The 23,283-nt window shown below is 54.2% G+C and overlaps 6 protein-coding genes across 7 annotated transcripts; 4 read left to right on the forward strand and 2 right to left on the reverse strand.

Annotated features, from left to right (window-relative positions):
- Positions 1-171: 171 nt before the first annotated feature.
- Positions 172-3,306, forward strand: CAOG_02703 (exosome component 10 protein). The gene is made up of 2 exons (XM_004349403.2): positions 172-351; positions 526-3,306. The coding sequence occupies exons 1-2, from the start codon at positions 196-198 to the stop codon at positions 3,205-3,207; spliced, it is 2,838 nt and encodes a 945-aa protein (XP_004349453.1). The 5' UTR covers positions 172-195; the 3' UTR covers positions 3,208-3,306.
- An 87-nt stretch (positions 3,307-3,393) lies between these two features.
- Positions 3,394-5,341, reverse strand: CAOG_02704 (hypothetical protein). The gene is made up of 2 exons (XM_004349404.2): positions 5,305-5,341; positions 3,394-4,903 (listed from the first exon to the last, which is right to left on the reverse strand). The coding sequence occupies exon 2, from the start codon at positions 4,882-4,884 to the stop codon at positions 3,526-3,528; it is 1,359 nt and encodes a 452-aa protein (XP_004349454.2). The 5' UTR covers positions 4,885-4,903; positions 5,305-5,341; the 3' UTR covers positions 3,394-3,525.
- A 1,163-nt stretch (positions 5,342-6,504) lies between these two features.
- CAOG_02705 (hypothetical protein) lies at positions 6,505-7,960 on the forward strand. Its single transcript, XM_004349405.1, has 2 exons — positions 6,505-7,404; positions 7,517-7,960. The coding sequence occupies exons 1-2, from the start codon at positions 6,628-6,630 to the stop codon at positions 7,862-7,864; spliced, it is 1,125 nt and encodes a 374-aa protein (XP_004349455.1). The 5' UTR covers positions 6,505-6,627; the 3' UTR covers positions 7,865-7,960.
- A 423-nt stretch (positions 7,961-8,383) lies between these two features.
- On the forward strand, positions 8,384-14,749 carry CAOG_02706. Of its 2 annotated transcripts, none has more exons than XM_004349406.2 (3): positions 8,384-10,148; positions 10,249-11,840; positions 11,978-14,749. In XM_004349406.2, the coding sequence occupies exons 1-3, from the start codon at positions 9,888-9,890 to the stop codon at positions 14,598-14,600; spliced, it is 4,476 nt and encodes a 1,491-aa protein (XP_004349456.2). In that variant the 5' UTR covers positions 8,384-9,887; the 3' UTR covers positions 14,601-14,749. The 2 variants fall into 2 exon arrangements, with proteins under 2 accessions (XP_004349456.2, XP_011270167.1); XM_011271865.1 differs by having other exon boundaries at positions 8,384-8,683.
- Positions 14,750-15,026: 277 nt separating this feature from the next.
- CAOG_02707 (glycyl-tRNA synthetase) lies at positions 15,027-18,890 on the forward strand. Its single transcript, XM_004349407.2, has 12 exons — positions 15,027-15,139; positions 15,269-15,340; positions 15,746-15,848; positions 16,063-16,204; positions 16,327-16,492; positions 16,589-16,734; positions 16,842-17,319; positions 17,430-17,692; positions 17,780-17,922; positions 18,032-18,198; positions 18,292-18,385; positions 18,517-18,890. The coding sequence occupies exons 1-12, from the start codon at positions 15,053-15,055 to the stop codon at positions 18,804-18,806; spliced, it is 2,151 nt and encodes a 716-aa protein (XP_004349457.1). The 5' UTR covers positions 15,027-15,052; the 3' UTR covers positions 18,807-18,890.
- Positions 18,891-19,630: 740 nt separating this feature from the next.
- CAOG_02708 (hypothetical protein) lies at positions 19,631-23,073 on the reverse strand. Its single transcript, XM_004349408.2, has 5 exons — positions 23,033-23,073; positions 22,780-22,936; positions 21,181-21,718; positions 20,559-21,037; positions 19,631-20,437 (listed from the first exon to the last, which is right to left on the reverse strand). The coding sequence occupies exons 1-5, from the start codon at positions 23,035-23,037 to the stop codon at positions 20,051-20,053; spliced, it is 1,566 nt and encodes a 521-aa protein (XP_004349458.1). The 5' UTR covers positions 23,038-23,073; the 3' UTR covers positions 19,631-20,050.
- Between the last annotated feature and the right edge of the window lie 210 nt (positions 23,074-23,283).

Genomic DNA, 23,283 nt, shown 5'->3' on the forward strand with positions numbered 1-23,283 from the left:
TGTTGTTTGGTTTGTTTCTTTGGTTTTTGTTTTGTTTCTTGAATTGTACTGTATGCTCGCTAATAATCATTTTCCCCCTTCTTCTTCAGCTTCTTCTTCTTTTATTTTACTCGGCATCCCTTTTTGTCTCCTTTGCTGTTTTTGTATGGCCGTCCATTCACTTTTTTTTTTTCTTCTTCTTCTGTTTCAGCAACAATGGACGAGACGACGACCCAGCTGCTCCAGTCGCTCGTTGCCGCCACCCGCGCATCGAATGCCATCCCTGCTGCCGGCAATGACTTTGAGTTTTACATGAGCTACCCTGGCTTCCGGGAGCGCATGAACGGCCTCCGCGGCCGCCTTCAAACCATGGTAATGCATTGAGATGAATGAGAAAAGGTCCATGTGGCTCAAGCTGAAAAGGGTCGTCATCCAGCACCATGCAACAGCCAAGCTTGCTTCACATACTGACACTTATTGGAAAACCTGATGACGATGATGATGATGATGCTCATTCGACGCTGGTCGCATTGCGTGTTGGCGTAGATTACAAGGCTGGTCAACCACGATCGCGCTGGCTCGACGCGATCCTTCTATGACGACGACGCGCTGTTTGACGCCGTGGTCGAGCAGCTGGACACGACGCTGGAGCGCGTTGACAACACACTCGATGCCACGAGTGGTCGCAGCTCGACGGCGGCGGCGGCGGCGGCAAGCGTGGCGGCACGCGCGGCTCAGTCTGGCGCCGACGGACGAACACATGCGTCTGCAGCGGACAAGGCGCTCATGACGTCGACGGGGAGCGCATCGCCCATGACACGGCGTGGACTCTCCGATGAGAGTCCTATTGGCAGCCCGAGCGGATCGCCCAAGCCGAACGGCAAGCAGCCCGCGCCAGGCAAGGGGCGGAAAGGCGGCGAGTTTGTCGTGCTCCATGCCAAGGGCATTGCCAGGCCGCAGCTGACATTTGCAGACCGCGTCGATAACTCGAACGTGCCATTTGTGCCGCTTGTGCCCCTGGCGCCCGCGACGCTCGCCCAACTCACCCCGCTGCAGCGAGAATACATGGCCTACGCGGAGCAGCAGCGGAAGGAAGCCCGCCCCCTCGGCGTCCTGCAAAACACCTTCAACCCAAAGGTCCCCTTTGCCCACGACCTTGGCTCCTTCCCGCATCCGTACGAGCGCGAGCTGTTGGCGTTCGAGCCTGCAGAGACACAACTCACGGCGGTGGCTGAGCAGCTCTACCGTACCGACGAAGAGACCCCATTCACCTGGATTGACTCGGAGGAAGAGCTGATTGACTTTGCGCGGCGATTGTCGAGCGTGTCCGAGTTTGCCATCGATTTGGAACACCACTCGTACCGATCGCTGCAAGGCTTTGTTTGCCTGATGCAAGTGTCCACACGCACGGAAGACGTTGTCATTGACACGCTCGCCGTTCGCAGCAGCATGCACCACTTGCGCGAGGTGTTTGCCAACCCGAACATTCTGAAGGTCTTCCATGGTGCAGACATGGATGTGGTGTGGTTGCAGCACGACTTTGGCATTTACACCATCAACATGTTCGACACTGGCCAAGCGGCACGCGTCCTCGAGCTCGGCTCGTACTCGCTCGCCCACCTGCTGCGCTACTTTTGCAACGTGACCGCCGACAAAAAGTACCAGCTGGCCGACTGGCGCATCCGCCCCATCCCGGCCGAAATGCTGCAGTATGCACGCGAAGACACGCATTACCTCCTGTACATTTACGATCGCTTGCGAAACGAGCTCGTCAGCCGCAGCAACGAGTCTAGCAACCTGCTGCGTGTCGCCTACGCCAAGAGCCGGGACGTGTGCTTGAAGACGTACGAGAAGCCGCTGTTTGATCCCGAAAACTCGCACATGCAGCTCTTCCTGAAACACTCGCGGACGTTTGGCCCGCAGCAAATGCAGGTCTTCAAGGCATTGTTTGCATGGCGCGATCGCATGGGCCGCGAGGAAGACGAGAGCACGGGCTACGTGCTGCCAAACCACATGCTGTTCCACATTGCCGAGGCGCTCCCGACCGAGTCGGCGGGTATTCTGGCATGCTGCATCCCGGTGCCCCCGCTCGTCCGTCTGCATGTGACAGACCTGGTTCAGCTCATCAAGCGCGCGCGCGAAGAGGCTCTGGCGGCGACCAGCTCGGATGCTGCTGCTGCTACAGGAAGCAAACAAGCGACGGCTGCTGGTGTTGCAGAGCCCGCGCCAACAGCCGCCGCGGCAGGGTCCCCCGCAACACGGATACGTGCACTGTTGGATAAAGCGCATGCCTCAAACAGCAACTCGGGGGCAGAAGCGGCATCTATGCCTGTTGTGCCTGCTGCAATCGCAACCGCTCTGGCAGCCTCGGCCATTGCTTCTGCCGCGACCTCTAGCAAGAAGGCCACATCGCTGCAGGCAACATCCAAGCTGGCGCAAGCTCTGACCGGCTCGGTTGTGTCCCAGCTGCCGCGTGCGGGAGGCGTGCACGCTTCGCCCGCTGGCGCAGTGGCGATGGAAGTGGACTCTGCTGGTGAAGAGCGCGAGGAGCGTCGTCGTCAAATCTGGTCTGAGATGGGCAACTTGTTCTCGACCAAACGGTCTGCGTCAGAGATGGAGGAGTCGGAAGCGCCTGCCGCAGCCGGAGCAGAAGTGGCGATCGTCCCTGCCGAAGCTCGCGGAGAAGACGAGCCTCGCAAAAAGGCTCGTGTTGAAGCAGACGATGAGGAGGACGAGGATGTCAAGGAATCTGCAGCGACCACTGCCGCCTCGAAGAACGAGGAAGACACATCGTCCAGTATGCAGACTCAGGAGCTCGCACCAGCAACAACCGACAAGACCAAGAGCAAAAAGAACAAGAAGCCCCAGTCGCAAAAAACACCCGCCGCCGCGCTGGCTGACGATCCTGCGGCCAAGGCCGTGTCTGCCGGCACCTTCAAGGCGTTCGACTACAAGACCAAGTCGATGTCGGATGTCTTTGTTGAGGCCGCAAATAGCAAGACAGCGACTACCGCGCTGAACGCTGTGAGCAACCGCGCTCCGGCATCTGCGCGGCCTCCCGCACCGTCCGAGACCATCAAGGTCGAAGAGCCCAAGTTTGGCAAGAGTCCTCGAGGCGGCGTGCGCTCCAAGATGGGCGAGCGCTCCATGACCTCGGCTGTCGGCCGAGGCGGTTTCCAGCGACCCTCGGGCGGCCCCTCTGCGCCCAGTGCCTGGCCCCGCAAGTGAGGAAGCTTATAGTTATCAAGCTGTTGTTGACGCGATCGTGATGCAGGGTGACTTTGCAGAAACGCCAATACACATTGTATCATGAAACGCCGTGAAGCACTCCATCCAGTTGATACTATGCGAAAAAAAGAGTGCGCGCGAAACGACAAGAAGAAAAAAATAATAGTGCATTAACGACAGTAACTACAGAAACAAACAAACAAACAAACAAACAAACAAACAAAAAAAAAAAAAAGTCAAACCACAACACAGAGTATAAATCAATAGAGAAAAACACACAAACACCGCCAAATTAACTACAAAAGTCGCCCGGACTTGTTATTGCATGTGCTCGGTGACTCGGTGACAATGCCTGCAGCGTCGCTCAGGTACGACCACAGGCCGACAGACGGCTGATTGGCGTCGACAAAGCCGAGAAGGTGGACCCTGTGGAGGACGCTGCTCAAAGCCGATGGCGAGGAGCACGCGATCGCACTCGAGCAACGAGGCAATGCCGTCCTCGCCGGTGAACACCTCGACTTGCGAAGGGCTGTCGCACGCGACGCCGGGAATGCGGTTGCCGTTGAGCACAAAGTGAGCAACGGGGCCCTTGAGGCCATCGCTCATGTAGTACTCGAGATCAGTCAGGCCCTGCAGCGGAGTGACATAGACCGAACCTGGCTCGCGGGCGTAGATGCGCACGGCGGCCCCGAGCTCGACCAGGAACATGGCGACGAGGTAGGCCGTGTGCGAGTTGCCGACAATGCCGATCGTGGGCTTGCGGGGGGCCTCGGCGGTGCCCGAGAGCGGTGCGAGCAGGGCTGCGAGCGACTCCTTGTTCAGGCACTCGATGAGCGAGACGAGCTTGTCCGAGGGGACTTCGACGGTCTTGCCACCAACCGCAATCCAGCGCGATCGGGGAGTCGCGCCAGTCGCCACGACGACCACGTCCGAATGCCACTGCTGACCAGAGGCGGTGGACACGTTCCAGCTGAACGTGGTGCGCGAATGTGCGCTGCGCGGAGTAGAGCTGGAGACGACGAGCTCGCCAGAGGCGTTGACTGCGAGTGAGACAATCTCGTTCACATCACGGTGTGTCGGCGACGTTGCGCGACTGGTGGGCACGCTTCCGCCGGCCGCCGAGGCAACAGCGATGGGCATCGTGATGGCCGACGCGTTCGGGTCGGGCGACGGCGGCAACGAGCCGGGGGTTTGTGACTGTTGGGATTGCGCCAGTTGCTTCTTGGCGAGGAGCTGTTCCTGTGCAGCATTCGCGTTGGAGGCAGAGGTGACGGCCGAGCGCGACGTGCTGGCGACCTGATCGCGGATGCACCGGACGCCGCGCGCCTCGTACTCCTTGGTCATGCATGCAAGGAAGTTTCCGACAAGTGCGAGCGGGGGGAAGACCTCGGCGGCGTCGAGCATGGCCTTGCAGTCGGCGCACGCGCTGTGCCCCATGCGCTCCAAAACCCACCGGTAGATGATGGTCTTTGAGTTGGACGGGACGCCGCGGTAGTGCTCGCCCATCGCGCCGCCCTTGAATGCGAGATCGACCCAGTACAGGTGGTCTGGCGCGACGCCTGCGCGCAGCAGCTGGCCGACCATCAGGACGCCCGCGGGCCCAGCGCCGACCACCGTCCACGTCTGCGCGCTCAAATCCGCAGCAGTCGAGCCATCGCCGCCAGAGTAGTCCGCCATTGTGTGTGTGTCTGTATGTCTGAGTTATTGAATGGAATGGAACGACGTTGTTTGGTGGTGTTGAGAGTGAGAACTTGAACGAACAGAAAAGAGAGGTCGCACTCGTGGGGTTTTGCAATCAAAAAAAAAAAAAAAAAAAAAAAAAAAAGGTTCGATGAAGTGCGAACGAAAAGGCAAAAGTAGTAGATAGAAAAAAAAATGGAGCAACGAAGAGAGAAGGGCGGAACAAGTAGAAAAGCAAAGAGGAGGACAAGAACGAGGAGCGGAGGGGAAAGAAGGCGGGAAAGAGGGACGGAGGAAAAAAAAAAAAGAAGGAAGAGAGAGAAAAATCAGAGGAAGCGAAAGCGAGTGGCGGGAGATCAGCTGGCCAAAAGAACACGAGACACACAATTGAAAATGGCGATTAAACGGCAATCTTACACAAGGAATAAAAAATACAATGGAAAAAAAGGAAGACTGAATGCGTTTGTATGGATTGGGAATTGGGGGGAATTTGTCTGAGCTGCCGAGGATGGGAATGGGATGGGATGGGATGGAAGAACGGACGAAATGAAAATGTGGCGGGAAAACAAGTCTCACAAACAATCATTAGAATTGCCAAGGAGGAGAAAACTCGCACACCCCCTTGAGTTAGTTTGTCGACCAGTGCGAGACAAGTGGTTCGAGCCAAGACTTGACGCTGGAGCATCACCGGTGTTGCTCGTTTCTCCAGAGGTGAGCAGCGCAGGTTTTGGAGAACGCGCGCAAACACTGAACGTGGTCTGAATCGGTCCACTCTCGGCCTGACGCGCAAGGCGTATGGCACGAGCAGCTTCTTGAAGAGAAGGACCAGGCTCGGATACAATAACACTGCGTTCGGCCTTCCTCCTCGCATGTTCCGAGTACTGTACGGTCGTAAACATGCTCCAGGTTCAAGAGGACGGTGGCGCTCGTTAACCCTCGCAGCTCTGTCTACAGTAGTGCTCAGACCTAAGGCTCGTAGTTGGCACAAAGTGCGATGCCAACAAGGCACAGCTGAAGGAGGAAAAGCAACCAGAGGGCGCGAAAGTCATGCTGGTATCCAGAACATCGCACTGACCGGGCTCCGGTGCGTTGATTCTTGGCGCGTTTTAAAAAGCAAAGAAGGTGCTTGAGCTATGTCACCTCGCGCACCGTCGAGAGAGGCAACCTGGTCAGCAAGCAGTTCAAGCAGTTCAACGATGGTGAATGAGAAGAACGCGGTGCGAATCTGTCCGAAACTCTGCTTGTATGCACCACCCATCGCACGCCAGATGCAGTACCAATAGAGTCGATGTTGTCGGATGACGGGCACTTTGCCGCTCAGTGAGAGTATGAGCATCCCGGGCTTGTGAAAGAGGCCGAGCGTTTGGGAACAGATTGCCGCTTGGTTGCGGACATGAACGCGCAAAAGCCAACAACGACACGCTCAAACCTTGACATGCAGCGTTCTGCTGTTTGCTTGTTTATTGATTCACGCACATGGCACATGTGTGGCCGATGAGCAGGTTGACGAACAATCAACGGCAAGCTTGGACTACGCAAAACACAAGAAGGCCCCAACCCACAGCTTTTCCTGTTATGGATTGATGTGTATCTGTATTTGGAGTGTGTTCACTCGTCGCTTTGTATAAGTGAAGTCTCTTGTTTCCCTATCATCACTCTCATCATCAACCCATTACTCGTATCTTCGTGGAAGGATCTCTGATCATAACACTGCGACGAGTCTCGAGGGTCGAGTAATTGATGTCTAAGGTGACGACTAGAGTAGGAACCAGGAAATTGAATCAGAATCAAGCAATGCCCAATAACGAGCAGGGCGTCGATACGACGGCGCCCACTGCGGGCACGTCGAGCGCAACAAGCGCACCAGCTGAACCAATGAGCGCGCAAGAGATGATGCGAATGATGACTCAAGCGATGGTTTCCTCAATGCAGGAGGTCGTCAAGGAGGCGATGCGCAAGGGAACCGCTGAGATCGCTGTATCAAGCCATGCGGCCTCCACCACCACGGCAAGCCCCACCACCAGCACTGAACTGTGGAGACATGGCATGCAGGTGACACCCTTCGATGGGACGCTGTTGGATCTGGAACGTTTTGTCACGGACATCCGACGCAAGCTTGAGTCAGTGACGGCACCCGAGAAGGACAAGGTCGACTTTGTGCTTGGTCATCTGGGTGTCGCAGCGAGGCGTTACTGTAGCCATGTCAAGTTCGAGACTGCGGAAGCTCTGCTGGAGTACATTATGAATGTGTATGGCGTCAAGAACAGCAAGAATAACGCACTCAGGGAAATCATCCAAGCGGTGGCGGATCCAAAGATTTCTGCGAGGCACTTCAAGAAGGTCATGCTGTTGAATGTGCCCAAAGCGGAACTTACGGATGATTTGGTGAGGCGCTTCATTGTGCTGCAAGCGGAAGACAAAGGCGTGCGCGATGTGGCGAAGGAGCTGTGCAAGGACACCACCGAGATGACGTGGATTGATGCATTGAACGAGTTGGTCGAAAGCATGCCGAGCAAGGTACGAGCGGAGACCAGCACCAGTAGTCAAGCTCCCAGGCACGTCCAAAAGCCGAATCGAGACAAGAACGGTGTCAAGAACGACGTACATTGGTCCGTTCGAAGTGCTCGAGGCGGACAAGCACACCGTGCTGCTTCGCCTGCCAAAGTTCATGAAGCATCATCCTCGCTTCCATGTTTCACGGGTCAAGGCCGTGGGGGCGGATGGCATACCTGGCCGGCCAGTGTCCGAGCCTCGTCCCATTCACATGAAAGGCGAAAAGTATTATCAAGCGGAAAAGATTGTTGATTCTTTTATTGACAAAGGAACGCTCTGGTACAAGGTCAAGTGGACAGGCGTGGAGGAACCGACTGTTGAGCCGTGGGAGGTGTTTGGAGAACACCATCGAATGACGGAGGCATTTCATAAGGCTAACCCGAACAAGCCTACTCGGGAAAGTGCCAAACGCAAGAAGCGCTAGTGCTTTGGGAATGTCTCGAAAGGGGGGGAAAGAAAGGCGGAGTGTTATGGATTGATGTGTATCTGTATTTGGAGTGTGTTCACTCGTCGCTTTGTATAAGTGAAGTCTCTTGTTTCCCTATCATCACTCTCATCATCAACCCATTACGCAAAACACAAGAAGGCCCCAACCCACAGCTTTTCCCCCCTTGCAAACGTAATGTAGAATGCTTGGCCAGTTCGAATCCGACTTGCCCTCGCTCTTCTCAATGCTCGAGACCCCCCAAAAAACAAAAGCAACCGGGACTCTGATCTTGGTCCCAGTCCAGTTTTTTTTTTTTTTTTTGCTAATTTTCCTTTTTTGTTTTCTGCCACTCTCCCGCTCTCCTTCATCGCGCATTTTTCTCTCTTTTCTGCTTCGTTTCCCCGCTTTGTTCTGAGGCAAAGGAGCAACTCTCGACAACAGCGCGACAAGGGCCTGCCCTCGGCTTCCTCCAGCACAGCGATCGCTCGCTCGCGCAGGAAAACCCTCCCTCCATTTTTTTTTTTTTTTTTTTTTTTTGCAAACCGGCCTCGTGTGAGCACCCACCTTCGACAGCCCCGCCCATCCAGGCAGCCCGCCAGCCAAGGCAGACACGCCGACCCAGAGAGTGAAGCGGGCGCCATGCTGTCCATGTACAACGACGTGGCTGAGCCGGTAGTGGCGCTGACCATGCTCGCCGACTTGCTCATTGCGCTGGCGTACTTTGCCGTTCCCATTGAGATTCACATCTTCAAGAAGCGCCTTCCAAACCTGCCGAACAGCGTCGTCCTCGTGCTCTTCGAGTCGTTCATCCTCGCTGTAAGTAGCAGCACAACTTTTTCGCTCACGCTCCAACACGATTAGCACCAACCTGAATGAGAAACTTTGACGGACCTTTTTTTTTTAATTTTTGTTTATTTTTTTTTTTTTTGGCGTCTCGCTTCGTCTCTCTCCGTTTCGTCTTTTCGCCTCGCGCCTTGCATCATTCATCAGGCGCTGTACTTGCGTATTGGCATGGGATGCTGGTTTGATCCGGGAGCGGACCAGCCGACGCGTGAGAGTCGCCAACTGAGACGAGTTGGGGGTTGCTGCTTTGCTTGCCCTCTACTCTCTCTCTCTCTCCCTCTGCCGCTCTCCCTCTCCCCCTTCCTTCGCTCGTTCTCTCCATCTCCTGCTCCTGCTTCCGTCTCGTTGCTTTGCCTTGCGTCTCCATGCCAGGCGCTTCTCTGCCGTGTGGTCTTCTCTCGGCTTTTCTTTATTTTCATTTTTTTTTTATTTGATTTTTTTTTTTTCACCGACACCTACTTTTTTTCGCATTCCGACGTATTTATTTGGCTTTGCTCTATTCGCAACGAACTCACTGAGTTTTGAATACTTCCAATGTGGACCTGTTGGACAACAAAGCCAACATGCGCGGAGTTGAGTTTGGGTTTCGCGGGGGTGTCAGCTGGGCCATGTGAGGAAGGAATTGGGGAGGAGGAATAGCTGAGCGAAAAACCAACGCTGCATTCGCCGACAATCATCCCACTTTGGCCCATGGCTTTGGACTCCTCTCATGTGCATGTCGCGCTTTGTGCATGTGTGGGGGCATGTGGGGGCGCAATTCGTGAGCCAGTGAGCGAGCGCTTGCGTCTGGGCGGCGTGTGTTGGTCGCCACGAGCGTCAATTGGCAAACTCCGAAACAAACAACCCAACGCTGGAGCGCCGATTCCTCTTTTTGCTGAGCCCTGTGTGTTTTCCTCCACATCCCAGCAAACAAACGAACTACCAACCTACGTAGTATGTTTGAGGTTTTTCGGTTTCGTTCTTCGTGAGCACGCGCCACTAGGAATTGCGTTGGAGTTTGTTTTTTTTTTTTTTGTTTTTCTTTTGGCAACGCGTGATGAGTCGGGTTCGCACCTTTGTTGCCACCTTGGCGAATAAGAACCCCCCATTATGCTTCTTTAAGAAGTGTGCAGATAGCCTCAGCAGCGCTCCAGCTGGCTTCTTGTTTTGACCAAAACATGTTCTTTTTTCGAATCGGATGACGCATCTCATGCGACCGGTCTGCCGCACAATTGCGCCATCTTTGGTGTTTCTACCCAAAACAACACCACCTGACGAAAGTGGCAAGTTCGATGTGTTTCGTTGCCTGGCTGCACCCCTTTTTGGGGGGCAACGGCACGGCTTTGTCTCGTTGTCATGCTTGTGCTTGGTTAGGTTCCAGCACGTACATCACCATCCAAAACACTTTGCACACATCATGAATGACTCATCTCGTAGTGTGACTCGGCTCCACCATCTCGTTTGTCTCTTTTGCGCTGGACGTTGTTGTGTTGTTTTGTTTTGTTTGTCAAACTCAAACCTTATCAACGTTTTGTGTTGTCGTTGTTTTCTCATCACAGTGCGGAATCACCCATCTCGTTCATGTGTTCATGTTCCACTTTGACTTGATGACTGTCATGCTGGCGGCAAAGATTGCATGCGCCCTCATCTCGGTTGCCACTGCCATCTACTTGATCAAGGTCATTCCGATGGCTTTGGGACTGCAATCGCACGCGCTTGCGCTCGAGCAAGAGTTGGGACAGTTCAAGCAGGATGAAGCAGCCAACAAGCTCAACCAGCGCAGACAGCACCGGATGGTGCGCACACTCATGCGAGCGATGCGAACGGCGCGCGACGAACCCTCCATCTTGGCCGCAGCTGCAGAAAGTCTGGCCAATGCGCTCAATCTCGACCGCTGTACCATCTACTTGCCGCCACAGCACGCTCTTGCAGCCGTCACTCTCCTGCAATCTGCCTCAACGGAAGAAGGCGCGTCGTCGTTCCACTCGACCCATTCGAGCGCGGCAACGTCCACTCGAAATCTGCTCTCACATGTGACCTCGCCTCGCAGCAGCGTAGCCTCCCCAAAAGGCGCTTCTTCCCCAAGAGGCGTGTCGTCTTTTCCCACCTCCCCACGATCAGCATCTCCAGCTGCTGGGAAGGCCGCGCGCCTGCTCAAATCGGTGTGCGAGCCGGTCGACGACAACGAGGAGGGTATCGAACTCAGTTCGTCGACAGCGCCACTGCTCGGCGTCGAGACGACGACCGCACAACTGTCGACAGCAGCGCACTCGTCCAATTTGTACGACCCTAAAAGTCGTCGATTTCCGATTCGGCGCCGTTTGACCACCACCTTGTCGGAGGCTGATGTTCGCGAGCAACTCGATGGTCCCAATTACAACTCGGACTCACCCACCAGTAGTGGGCGACCAGCGCCGCTCCCAACCAGCGGCAGCAAAGCCAGCATGACCCGGTCCCGAGCACGCACCTCTCAGGAGCTGCTCACCTCCCCAATGGTCGCCGTCACTGACGTGCAGTGCGACTCCCAAACCTCTGGCTTTTCAATACAGTCGCCACCCACAGTGCTCAACTCCAAGGCTGCCTTGATCAAGCTTGTCAGCTCGAGTGTGGGCGCTGTCGACGTGATGGCTCAGCCTCGCCTGATTGAGCTGCTTGAGCCATTCTCACACCCTCAGCACAATGGGACGGCACGCTTGCCACCAAAAGCATTACTGGCAGTCCGCGTGCCATTGCCTACTTCGATCACAGAGAGCAGCCAGAGTGCATCTCGTCCCGTGTCCTCTCATGTAGACTCTGATTCCGTCGCTCTTGACATGGATGCGGCCGACCTGCAAGACGACGGCGAAGAAGACTATGCTGGTGATGATTTTGATGCTGATTCTGACTCTGCCGGCAGCGACCTCACGACTCAACGCCAGTACGCTGTGATTCTCCTCCAACTCGATGCTCCACACGAGTGGGCTCAGCATGAAACCCGACTTGTCGAAGAAGTTTGCGACCAAATCAGCTTTGCTCTCGATCGTGCGCGTCAATTGATGGTCGAACGGAAGAATGTCGAGGTGATGCTGCAAAAGGATCGTGCCAAGCAAAAAGCCGAGCTGGCATCGCACATGCAGGGCGAGTTCCTTGCCATGATGAGTCATGAGCTGAGGTGAGTTGCATTGTTGCTGAAACTACGGGCAAACGGCCGGCTCCGGCTTGTTGGTGAACAAACTCGTGACGCTTATCTTTTTGTGCTTTGTGTTTCTGCTTGCATGTTTGCATGTTGTAATCGCCACACTCGCACAGGACACCAATGTATGCCGTCATGGGCCTTGGTGAGCTACTGGGCGAAACGAGCCTGAATGTCGAGCAACGAGAGCTCGTCGACGGCATGCGCAGCTCTGGTGAAGTGTTGCTGCGCATCATCAACGACATTTTGGACTTTTCCAAGTATGAGAGCGGCATGGTGCAGCTGGAGCGCTTGCCTTTCGAGCTGCTCTCGTGCATGGAAGAGGCGCTGGATATTGTCAGCGGCAAAGCGCAAGAGCGCGGCATTCGGCTGGCCTGTTTGGTCGACTCGCTCGTCCCCGAAGTTGTGGTGGGCGATGTCACCCGCTTGCGACAAATCATTGTCAATCTGCTCAGCAATGCTGTCAAGTTTACACGTGAAGGCGAGGCGGTGGTCATGGTGCGCATGGCGTCGCCCGCTGTCGTTGAGATGGCCGAGCAAAACATTGCCAAGGCTCGTGTGGAATCGAAAGAATCGGCTGCTCCTGTTCCAGCCATCACGGCAGGTCAACAGGCACATCCGTTGGGACTCCGCGCCGGCCGCCCAAGTCTCCGATCGGCCAGCTCTACGAGCATGACTGGCGTTCGTCAAGTTTTGCACTTTACCGTGGCCGATACAGGCATTGGCATTCCTGCCGACCGAATCCACGTCTTGTTCAACAAGTTCTTCCAGGTCGACTCGTCCGTGACACGCAAGTTTGGCGGCACTGGCCTTGGACTTGCCATCTGTCACAAGCTCGTCAGTCTGCTTGGCGGCCATATCTGGGTCGACAGCGAGCTCCACCGTGGTTCCAGCTTCCATTTTACCCTGCCGGTCGAAACGCTGCAAACCTGGGTGGGACCCGTCATGTCAGCGTCGCCCTCCGTGCATGCAGTGCACGCGACCAAATCCAGCCCCGAAACACTGGCCCTCACCCAACACTTTGCTGCGGCACAGACGCGCAGTCCAGACCCACGCGGTTTGGGGCTGCCTTCCTCCCACTTTACGGAGACGGTGCCGACCACGTCACCCATCATGACGGACAACAACTTTGCCAGCAGCTTCTCGAGCATGTCGCACCTGCTGCAGAACAATTCGCTGGCAAACAAGGTCGTGGCCGTCGTGTCGTCGCATGCCATCGAACTCGCGGGCTTGCAGCTGTATGTGGCTGCGACTCGAGCCGTGTCCGTCCCGTTCGCCTCGGTCAGCGCGCTTCTCCAGGCGCACCAGTTGCATCCTGTGCAGCTGCTGCAGCTTTCCCCGTCGACATCGCCCTCCAGCCCTGGCATTGGCCCGTCTTTGCCTTCCGCTGTGCTTCGACGCTCTGCGGACACGCTACCACAGCCCACAACACGCGACTCCATGGTCTCGCCAGCATCCATCCTGTCACCGCCGCCACAGTCGCAACTGGATGGCACTTCCGTTTCGTCTCGATTGGCAGCGGAGAATGGTCACAAACCTGCTTTCGTCACTGTGGAACCTCCACACTCGCGGCAGCTTCGAGTCGACGTCGGCGTGGCGTCTGCGACCTTCCGCCTGGGTGAAAACTCACATTCTGCGCTGCGGTCTGTCGACGGCCCTGTTGCAACAAAAGTGGATGTCGTCGTTGTTGATTTGCAGACTGCCCAAGAGATGGGTGAGGTCAAGCTCCTGGCCCTCGTTGCCCAACATATTGCACCCATCGTCCTGGTTGGTCCCCCGCGACTTCTTCGGCCCGATTCTCTGCAGTCGGAGGTCGGCTGTCCATCCATCGTCATTAGCAAACCCGTGCATCGCTTGCAGCTCGCCAAGAGTCTGCTCAAGGCGCTCGGCCTGACAACCGAACCGCGCATTGGCGGCCGGATCTCACAAAGCGCTTTGCTGAACGAGGCGGGCGTTCGATCGCTCCGCGCGAGTGGCGGCAGCCGAGAGGACTTGAACGTGGGCAATGGAAGCATCCCCAGCGATCTCGGAGACGCCAGCGCAAGTGGCCGAGCTGCCTACGCAGCTGTTGCTGCTGCCACAGCTGCAGCGGCCACTGCGGCAGCCGTCTCTGCCGCAGTTCTGTCGAATGCGACGATGGTCTCGGCGCCGCTTTCACAGGCGCTGCATGAGAACAACCTGGACGTGAGCGAGCTCTCTCCGAGCAACGCGTACTCTCTGGCTTTGGCGGGTGGCGGCTTGAGCGGTGGGGAGCAACTATTCCTTTCCAACGCAGCCAACCATGGCGACCTTTCGACCGCCCTGGGCGACCGTCAGGCCCAACCTCAAGACTTGAGGATTCTTCTGGCGGAGGACAATCCTGTCAACCAGCGCGTGACCACAAAACTGCTCTACGTCCTTGGTTACCGCAACGTGGAGCTTGCCAACAACGGGTTGGAGGCCGTTGCGGCGGTGAAAGCGCGGCCCTTCCACTGTGTGTTGATGGACATTAATATGCCAGAGCTTGATGGTGTCAGTGCATCAGCTCGCATCATGGAAGACCCTGCCATTGCGCAACACCGCAAGCCCTACATTGTCGCGATGACGGCCAATGTCCTCGTGGCCGATCGGCAGCGCTGTGTCGCCGCAGGCATGCAAGGCTATCTCAGCAAGCCCTGTCATAAGGTGGATCTCGATCGCGCCCTTCGCCGGTGTATTCTGTGGTGGCAGAGTCGCGGTGGTTTGAATCTGACCGAGTGAGATGTTGGGTGCGGGGTTTTCACACTCTTCAGCAGCACTTTGATGGCTGTTGTTCTGATAACGTTTATATTTGCTTTCTGTCATGTTGTTTCCATTCATTCTATGCGATGCTTGTTTTGGCTGTTTTGTTTGATCAATATGATCTGTACAATTTTCGTTTGTGTTGTTTTCCCCGTTCTTCAGCCCCGCTCCAATGATGTAGGGCTGTGTGTTTTGGGCGGGCTGTTTTAAGCACTCGAGACTCTTTCAACTGCATGTACAGGGAGGGAGGGCACTGTACAGCGAGAAAAGTGTGGTGAAGAGTGAACAACGCGCGCTAACCCCGATACCTGCACAGGCCTGAAGCTCGAATGAACATCAGTTGAAAATCGCACGCTACTTTCCAACTGTGCTTCAACTGAATCTGAGAATTTTTGATCCATTCTTCATTTTTTTGTTCAACACGCACAAATATGGCATCGACTGCCGAAGCTGAGATCGAAGCTCTGCGCAAACTTGTCGTCCAGCAGGGCGACCTCGTCCGCGACATGAAGAGCAAGGTGCGTGTGTGGCTTTTTACCATGATTTTAGTTCTAGCCGATGTTGCTTTGTAGCTTGTTCTTGCCGCATGTCTGTGAGAGGACGTTGAAGGCGATCGATTGGTCTCAATCTTCTGCAATGCAATACAGGGCGCCACGAAGCAAGAGCTTGCCAAGGCCGTCGCCGAGCTCAAGCTGCGCAAGGCCGCTCTCGATGAGAAGGTGAGTCACATCCCAAGCAACATCCGGCTGCCTCTGATTGAGATGGTGTTGTTGGCAACGAACCCAATACCATGAGAAACCGAAAAAAAAAAAAAAAAAAAAAAAAAAGGGATCTCCATATGGTTTTGTTTGAAGCGGCGTGTGTGTGTGGGACTGGCTGTCCGACGCGAGCTGTTTGACCAACCGCCAAGCATGACTACTTGTCGAGCGGCGTTCGTGCGAGTCGTCGACGGCGGCGGGAGAGCGTGGCGTTCTGGTGGAACTCGTGCAAGCACGGAATTCTCTTTTTTTTTTTTCTTTTTTTTTTTCGCTTCCGATACCTCACTGCGTGTTTGCGGCTTGCGTCATGGCTCGACTGACCTCTGGGACCTCTGGACCTCTGGACGCTGACTTGGACACACATAGGAGGCACTGTTGTCGCCGCCAGAGCCCGTCTTCAACCGCACTGCGTTCGACAAGGTCATGAAGCGCCGCTTCTTCTGGACGCCTTCGTTCCAGATTTACAATGGTATGGCTGCAATGAGGTCATGGCACACGACTCGAAACCCGCCGATTGGGGGGGGGGGAAGGGGCAAAAAGATGGGGTAGCCGAGGCTATTTCGTCGCTTGCTAGCTTTGTGCGAGCTGTTGAGTGGGAATGGGAATGGGGGGAACGACTCGAAGACCCAAACGCTCACTTTTGGTTTGGTGGTTACGTCGATGTCATCGTTGTCCTTTTGTAGGTGTTGCGGGTCTGTACGACTACGGTCCGACCGGCTGTGCCATCAAGGCCAACCTGCTGAGCCTCTGGCGCAGCCACTTTGTCTTTGAAGAGCAAATGCTTGAGGTTGATTGCTCCATGCTCACCATCGAGCCCGTTTTGAAGTACGTTTGCCCCATCCGCGTGCTTTCTTTTCCACTTGCTCCAAAGAAAGAGGCGTGTGTGTGTTGTTTTGCCCTCGACGACACGATTTTGACGTGAGTGTGCTCCTCGTTTCACTCCACAGAGCTTCCGGCCACGTCGCGCGCTTTACCGATTTGCTCGTGTCGGACGTCCAGGACTCGACTCAATGCTTCCGCGCCGATCACTTGCTCGAGGCTCATCTCGAGAAGCTCATTGCCGCCAACCAAGACCCTTCGCTCCTTCCCGAGTACCAGAAGGTGTTGACTGAGGTACGGATGATTTGCAAAAATTGAAATTCTTGTTTTGGCTCCCTCCTCTTCCTTGCCACGCCGTTCCTCGTCCTCACTTTTCACATGTGTTACCAGTTGGACAACTTCAGCAAGGAGGAGATTGGTGGCTACATGCGAAAGTACGGCGTTCGCGCGCCCGAAACCGGCCACGAGCTGACCGACCCCGTCGAGTTCAACCTCATGTTTCCGACCTCCATCGGCCCCAACAGCTTGATCAAGGGGTGAGTAACACTGCCGTGCAGCTTGATTGTGGCTCGCGGCACCGAGCCTTTTTCACTCAAATGTTATTTGGGCGTTTGTTCCCTCTCTGTCTCTCGCTCTCTCTCAGTTACCTCCGCCCCGAAACAGCTCAGGGCATCTTTGTCAACTTCCGCAAGTTGCTTGACTTTAACAACAACAAGCTGCCCTTCGCCGCCGCCCAGATCGGTTCGTCGTTCCGTAACGAGATTTCCCCGCGCGCTGGTCTTTTGCGCGTTCGCGAGTTCACCATGGCCGAGATTGAGCACTTTGTGCATCCCGAGAAGAAGGACCACCCCAAGTTCGCCTCTGTGGCCGACCTTGGCGTCCTGCTCTACTCGCGCGAGGACCAGCTCTCTGGTCGCAACCCGTCGCGCGTCAAGCTCGGCGACGCCATCAAGAACGGCACGATCGACAACCAGACGCTCGGCTACTTTATTGGCCGTATCTACCTGTTCATGACCAAGATTGGCATCAAGGACGCCAAGCTGCGATTCCGTCAACACATGCCCAACGAGATGGCGCACTACGCCAGCGACTGCTGGGACGCCGAGTGCAAGACCTCTTTCGTATGCATGACGTTTTTTGTTTGCTTTTGCTGCTGTTGTTTGTTTTGCATGTGTTGGTTTATTTGGCTGACATGATTGGTTGCGTGATTGGACACTCTCTTCTCCTTCAGGGCTGGGTTGAATGCATTGGCTGCGCTGACCGCTCTGCCTACGATCTTTCGCAACACTCTGAGGCGTCGGGCACCACTCTGAACGCTCAGCTGACTCTTGACACCCCCGTCATTGAGGAGTACATTGACGTCCTTCCCGACGCATCTGCCTTTGGCAAGCTCTTCCGCAAGGATGCCGAGGGTATTCTCAAGTACCTGCGCGATCTCCAAGTCAACAACCCCTGCCAGCTGGAGGAGCTGTCCAAGAAGCTTGAGGCAGACAAGTTGAGTGACTGACTGTGGATTTACATCCTCAACAAACAACAACTCCCTGGCGTGGTTACTCACTCGACCAAAACTCGCATTTACAGGAAGATCAACCTCTCGCTCATTCTCGAGTTCAACGACAAGGGTAAGATTGAGAAGGCCGTTTCTGGCGACGGCCCCGGCTCGAAGCAGTTTGAGATCCCTGCCAACCTCCTGCAACTCAAGCCCTCCAAGCGTGAAGTTTTCGGTAAGGATTGGCTTGTGTATCGCTTCTCGTGCTGTCTCTGCTTGTTTCAGTGGATTTTCTCTTCAAACTCTTTTATTTCTCACTCTTCTTCGTTTACGCCACACCACAGTTAAGGATTACACCCCGAACGTCATTGAGCCCTCGTTCGGCATTGGTCGCATCATCTACTCGCTTCTCGAGCACAACTTCTCGACCCCTGATGATGGCAAGCCTCAAAAGGAGAAGGCCCCTGCCGCCAAGGGCAAGGCTCCTGCTGACGACGATGACAAGGACTGCGTAAGTTGTTTGGGGTTTTTGTGGGGGCGGTGGAGAAGACGGTTTCGTCTGACTTTTGTTTTTCTTCATCACGGTGTTGTGTGACTTGATCAGATTCTCTCGCTCCCTGCATGCATTGCACCCTACAAGTGCGTGATTCTTCCTTTGAGCAACAACCCCGACTTGGTCAAGCTGGCCAAGACTGCTGGTAAGGATGTTTGAGTGGGGTTTTTTTTTTGTTTTTATGGTTTCCGAGAGGGGAGTGAGCTTGTTTTTTTTTGGGGGGGGGGGTTTCTGGGACTCGACCTTCATTGACAAAATCACTTTGTTTTCTGGCAGCCGATGCGTTCAACGCTATGGACGTCTCGTACAAGGTCGACGATTCGAGCGCGTCCATTGGTCGCCGTTACGCCCGCACCGACGAGATTGGTGTTCCGTTCGGCGTGACCATTGACTTTGACACTGTCAAGAACAGCTCTGTGACCCTTCGCGAGCGCGACTCCAAGGGCCAAGTCCGTCTGAGCATGACCGAGGCTGCCGAGACTGTCAAGCGCCTGGCCAACAACACTCTGACCTGGGCTGACGTGCTTGCCAAGTTCCCCAAGTTTGAGGGCCAGCAACAAGCTTAAAAAGTAGTTTGGTCGGTCGTTTTGGGATTTTTTGAGCGTTGTGCAACTATTTTTTTGTATTATCATACAGCATTTTTGGTGCCACTGTGCAGCATTCAGTGTCAACATCTTGAGGAGAGAGTGCTCATGGTCGGTGCTGTGTCAAAAAGTGACAATGTTGGGTTTGAGGTGAGTTTGACATACAGTAGACACTGAGCCATACATGAAAGATAACACCTTACGCCAGCGGCAGCCATTGAAGCCTTGAAACATGCCTGCAACAATCGAAATTGCTCTACGCACATGTCTTGCTTAATGTTATCGAGTTGTGACGAAATGCAGCTCGCGTAAGCGGCACCCTGACAGAGGAGCAAGTTTCCATGCGTTAGTATTCAGCTTGGTTTGGAACGAGTTTGCCAATGCAATGCCGTGCGCTGAAGTCAATACGTGACACCGCTTCATAGCAACTGCACTGTCCAAACCACCGCACGCCCAGCTCCGAGCTGCAAGTCCGAGTGTGTGCGCAAATGGCGAGGCAGAGAAGAACAGAGACGCGAAAACTCATCGCCGCCAGCTCTCAAAGCTCCCTCACCTCAGTTGCACACAGGCTCATGTTGCGCGAAAACGATCGAAGACGACTTTGTGCAGCGACTACTGATGGGGTCAGGGCGGCGGGCGGTGGTGCACAGTGGCCTCAGTGAACTGGGGAAAAATTACCATTGCAAATTGGACTGACCCAAACCATCGCTGTGCAAAGAAGGGTGGCAAAAGGCAAGCGTGGTCAAGAAGAGAGACTCGGTGGGAGAGACGCTCAAGCTCGACAGACGAAATGCGAGCCGAACAACGGGTAGAAGAGAGGAGGTTTTTGTTCTTGTTCTTTGTTAAAACAAAATGACTCGAAACCCAGCACGGTCAAACAACCAAACAAACAAACAACATACACACCAGCATCAATCATCAAACATCAACATCACACGACATGCAACGACAAGGAAGGAAACCAGACAAGGTGGGGGGGGGGAGAGAGGTGCCATAAAATCAAAACGCCACAATCATCGGCCACAAAAAAATCGAGCGAGAATAGCAAAAAACAACTGGCAGTGAAGCAAAACAACAACAATCGATGGGACAAAGGAAGCCTCGCCTAAACGCGATCATCAATGGGAGCAGTCAAGCAAATACAATTTTGAGGGGGGTGGGGTGGAGAAAAGCGCTGCTGGACGCAAGTATCGCTCTTTTCAAAAGAAAAACCCCGAGAGGCGCAATTACTCGCGAAGCAGACTCACGCCGCGGTTGAGCAGTTGCTCAACGTCGTTAAACTTCTTTTGAAGCTTGGCGTTGTGTTCCTCGATGGCCAGCAGCTGTGTCCGCCAAGTCTCGACGTTTGCGTACGATTCTTGGAGAGCAGTCAACAGGCGCGCATTGTTAGTCTTGACTGTCTTGAGCTCTGTCTCCCATTGCTGTCCGCTCAGGTTACTCTCCTTGAGGGCAGCCAGCAAGCGGTCGTTCTCATTCTTGAATGAAGCAATGTCGCCCTGGAGAGTCTCGATTATCTCACGGTTGGAGGCGTCGGCAGCAGCCTTGGCCCTTTCCGAGTTTTCCACTCGCTCGCGCAGGTGCTTGATGATGACATCCTTTTCAGAATCGAGTTGCTGTGTTGACAGAGGACAAATTGAACACACACACACACACACACAAAAAAAAAATCAGGTTTTGGTTCACAACCCCAATACAACCAAGGATGCACGCTGGCATCAAGGCTTTGCTACATACCTCAGAGCCGCCACCTCGAGGATTGACAGGAGGGAATTGCGCAGCAGAGCCTGTGGCAACCCTTTGCTGTTGCAGCTGTTGCTGCTGTTGGAGCTGCTGCTGTTGCAATTGCTGCTGTTGGAGTTGTTGCTGCTGCTGTTGTTGTAGTAGTAGTTGCTGTTGCTGTTGTTGCTGCTGCTGCTGCTGCTGCAAAAGACGCTCTTGTTGGAGCTTTTCCTGTTGTTGCTGTTGTAGTAATAGCTGTTGCTGCTGCAGCTTTTCCTGCTGGAGCTTTTCCGCCTGCTGTTGCTTGAGTTGCTGCTCCTGTGCTTCTTGCGCGCGCTTGGCCAACGCGCTTGAGATTGCCGAGTTACTGGCGTTGGCACTGGCAGCCTTTGTGATTTGAATGTAGGAGGTTGGGAAGAGTCCAGACGACTTTGTCACTCCATCCTCGTTCAGAATAGAGCCATACGACCACCCCTCGCGCGTTGTCGAAGTCACTGCAATGATGACAACGAATCAGGTTTCAGAGAGCTCGGTGAGCAAAACAAAACAGCCAGCAAAAACAAAACAAAACAAAAAAATCCTAGATCGTTTTTTCTTTTTTTTTTTCTTTTTGTTTTTTTTTTTTTTGGTCACATACCATCATACAGCTTTTGCTTGGCCTTGAATCCAAGCTGAGTTTCGTCCTTGCCGGCAAAGTCGTACAAGGCAACAGCATTAGAGTCATCCTCTGCGTTCGCGTCGGCGCCGTTTGAGCCAGCAGCGGAGGCGGGTGCGTGGGTGCCGTTGGTGGCTGCCTTCGCGGCAGCGGCCGGTTGCTGCTGGGTCTGTGGGGCTGCCTGTTGCGGCTGCTGGGCCTGAGCGGGCTGCGCGGGTTGCGCCTGTGCTTGCTGAGGCTGTTGCTGCACCTGAACGGCCGGTTGGGCTGTCTGTGCTGCAGCTGCAGCTCCTGTTGCGCTCGCTGCAGCGCTGGCAGCGGCTCCGGCAGCTCCAGGCATCGGGAGCTGCACTGTGGTGGCCGCGGCATTCTCAAACTGCGAGGCAAAAGTGTCGAGCTCGCCCTCAGAATTGAAGCCGACACCGTACAGAACGTTGGCGCGCACGTCCTCCCACTGTCCGAACTTGGACGACGACTTGACCAGTGTCATTCCCGGTGTGATGAAGCAGTTGATGACGGCCTGGTGTTTCAAACAAGGAAGAAGGTTGCCAGATGGTCAGGTCAGCACAACATCAATTCGCCATAAGGTTCAAACCAACAATTGGTATTCACGCATGAGAAATTCGGTCGTGATTGGCGGTGTTTTCTTTCTGCCTTGTCTTCAATTTTTTTTCTTCGTCTTCTTCTTTCTCTTGTAGCTTGTCGTTATCGTTGAGTGAGTCATTTCCGCTGACTCCTGCTCCAATTGGCTTCTTGCTCATGGCTCAAAAAGCTCTTCAATTCGATTTGTTTTCAAAGAGTTTTTTTTTTGTTTTTTTTTTTGTTTTTTTTTTTTTTTAATTCGGGGGGTTGAGCTTTGGCAGCAAGACCCGTGCAGCCGTCCACTGCTCGCTCGTTGCAAGATGCGACCGATAACACAACGACCATGTAGGGTCTCCGGTCTCGCTCGGCGGAAGAGAGCGCGAGACAAGTAAAAGGAAAAGGCGGTTCGATCAATCATCATGGAGAGTAACAGCTACTCCAGGTTAGGTTTTGGTAGGTTGAAGGCGTGCGTTTTAGTGAGCAGCGGTGTGTTTGCGGATTCGTTTGAATAATAATCGTTTTTTTGGGGTTTTTGTTTTTTGTTTTTCAATCCGATTCAGCCACGTGTGAAAGCGAGGCTGCGAGGAGACAATGCCACAAGCAAACCGGAGCAGGTGGTTGCTTGGGGGAGGGGGACGATCGAAAAGGGAGGGGGGTGTGGACGACGATGGATGGGCAGCGATCGAGATAATAAAATAAAAATAAAAAATAAAAAAGAATTGCGAAAATAAAAAAAATAAAAAAATAAAAAAAAAGCGGTTTGAGCTTCGTTTGTGGTCGCAGAAAGAGGAGCAGATTGCCCATCGCTCCCCCCCCCAGCACAAAAGCCGCGACGAGCGCACTGTGTGTGCATGTGTGGCACGAAGGCGACAGGGCCGCAGCGTTCGCCTCGGGCTGCAAGGTCGCGAACAACAACGCCCTCCAAAAAACAAAAACAAACAACAAGCTTCTTTGATTTTTTTTTTTTTTTTTTTTTTTTTTTTTTTGCTTTGCCTTTACCTTGCTCTGGAACATGGAGACAATGCGACACGTCCGCCGCGATTCGTCGCGGTAGAGCGAGATGGTCAGGGCGTCGGCAGCCACGCCAACCCAGTCCGTCTTGCTCACGGGATCCAGATGGAAGACATGGCCGGTTGTTGTGTAAATCTTCTGTTCGCTGGTTGCGCCAAAAAAAAAAAAAAATCAGTTTTTGTTTGTTGTTTTTCCAGCAAAACGCCAATGCAAAAAAAAAAAAAAAAAAAAAAATTCGCACCTCATCGAAAAACGGCAGCAAAAGACAACGAAGCGAAAATAAAATAGACTGAAAAAGGTAACAAACACGAACAAACTCAAAGGCTCAGAGCGGACTTGTCGAAGGCGGTGGTCCTGGTCCTTGTCAACAAAGGAATTGAGATGAGCGAGATCAATGCAGCAGCGCAGAGAAGGCAACGAGGATTGGATTTTGAAAGCTTCACAAAGCGACTCTCAGCTCTTGCAATCACTCACAGAGGTTCTGGTGTCATC

The sequence above is a fragment of the Capsaspora owczarzaki genome, assembly GCF_000151315.2.
Source record: "Capsaspora owczarzaki ATCC 30864 unplaced genomic scaffold supercont2.3, whole genome shotgun sequence".
Lineage (NCBI taxonomy): Eukaryota > Filasterea > Ministeriida > Capsasporidae > Capsaspora > Capsaspora owczarzaki.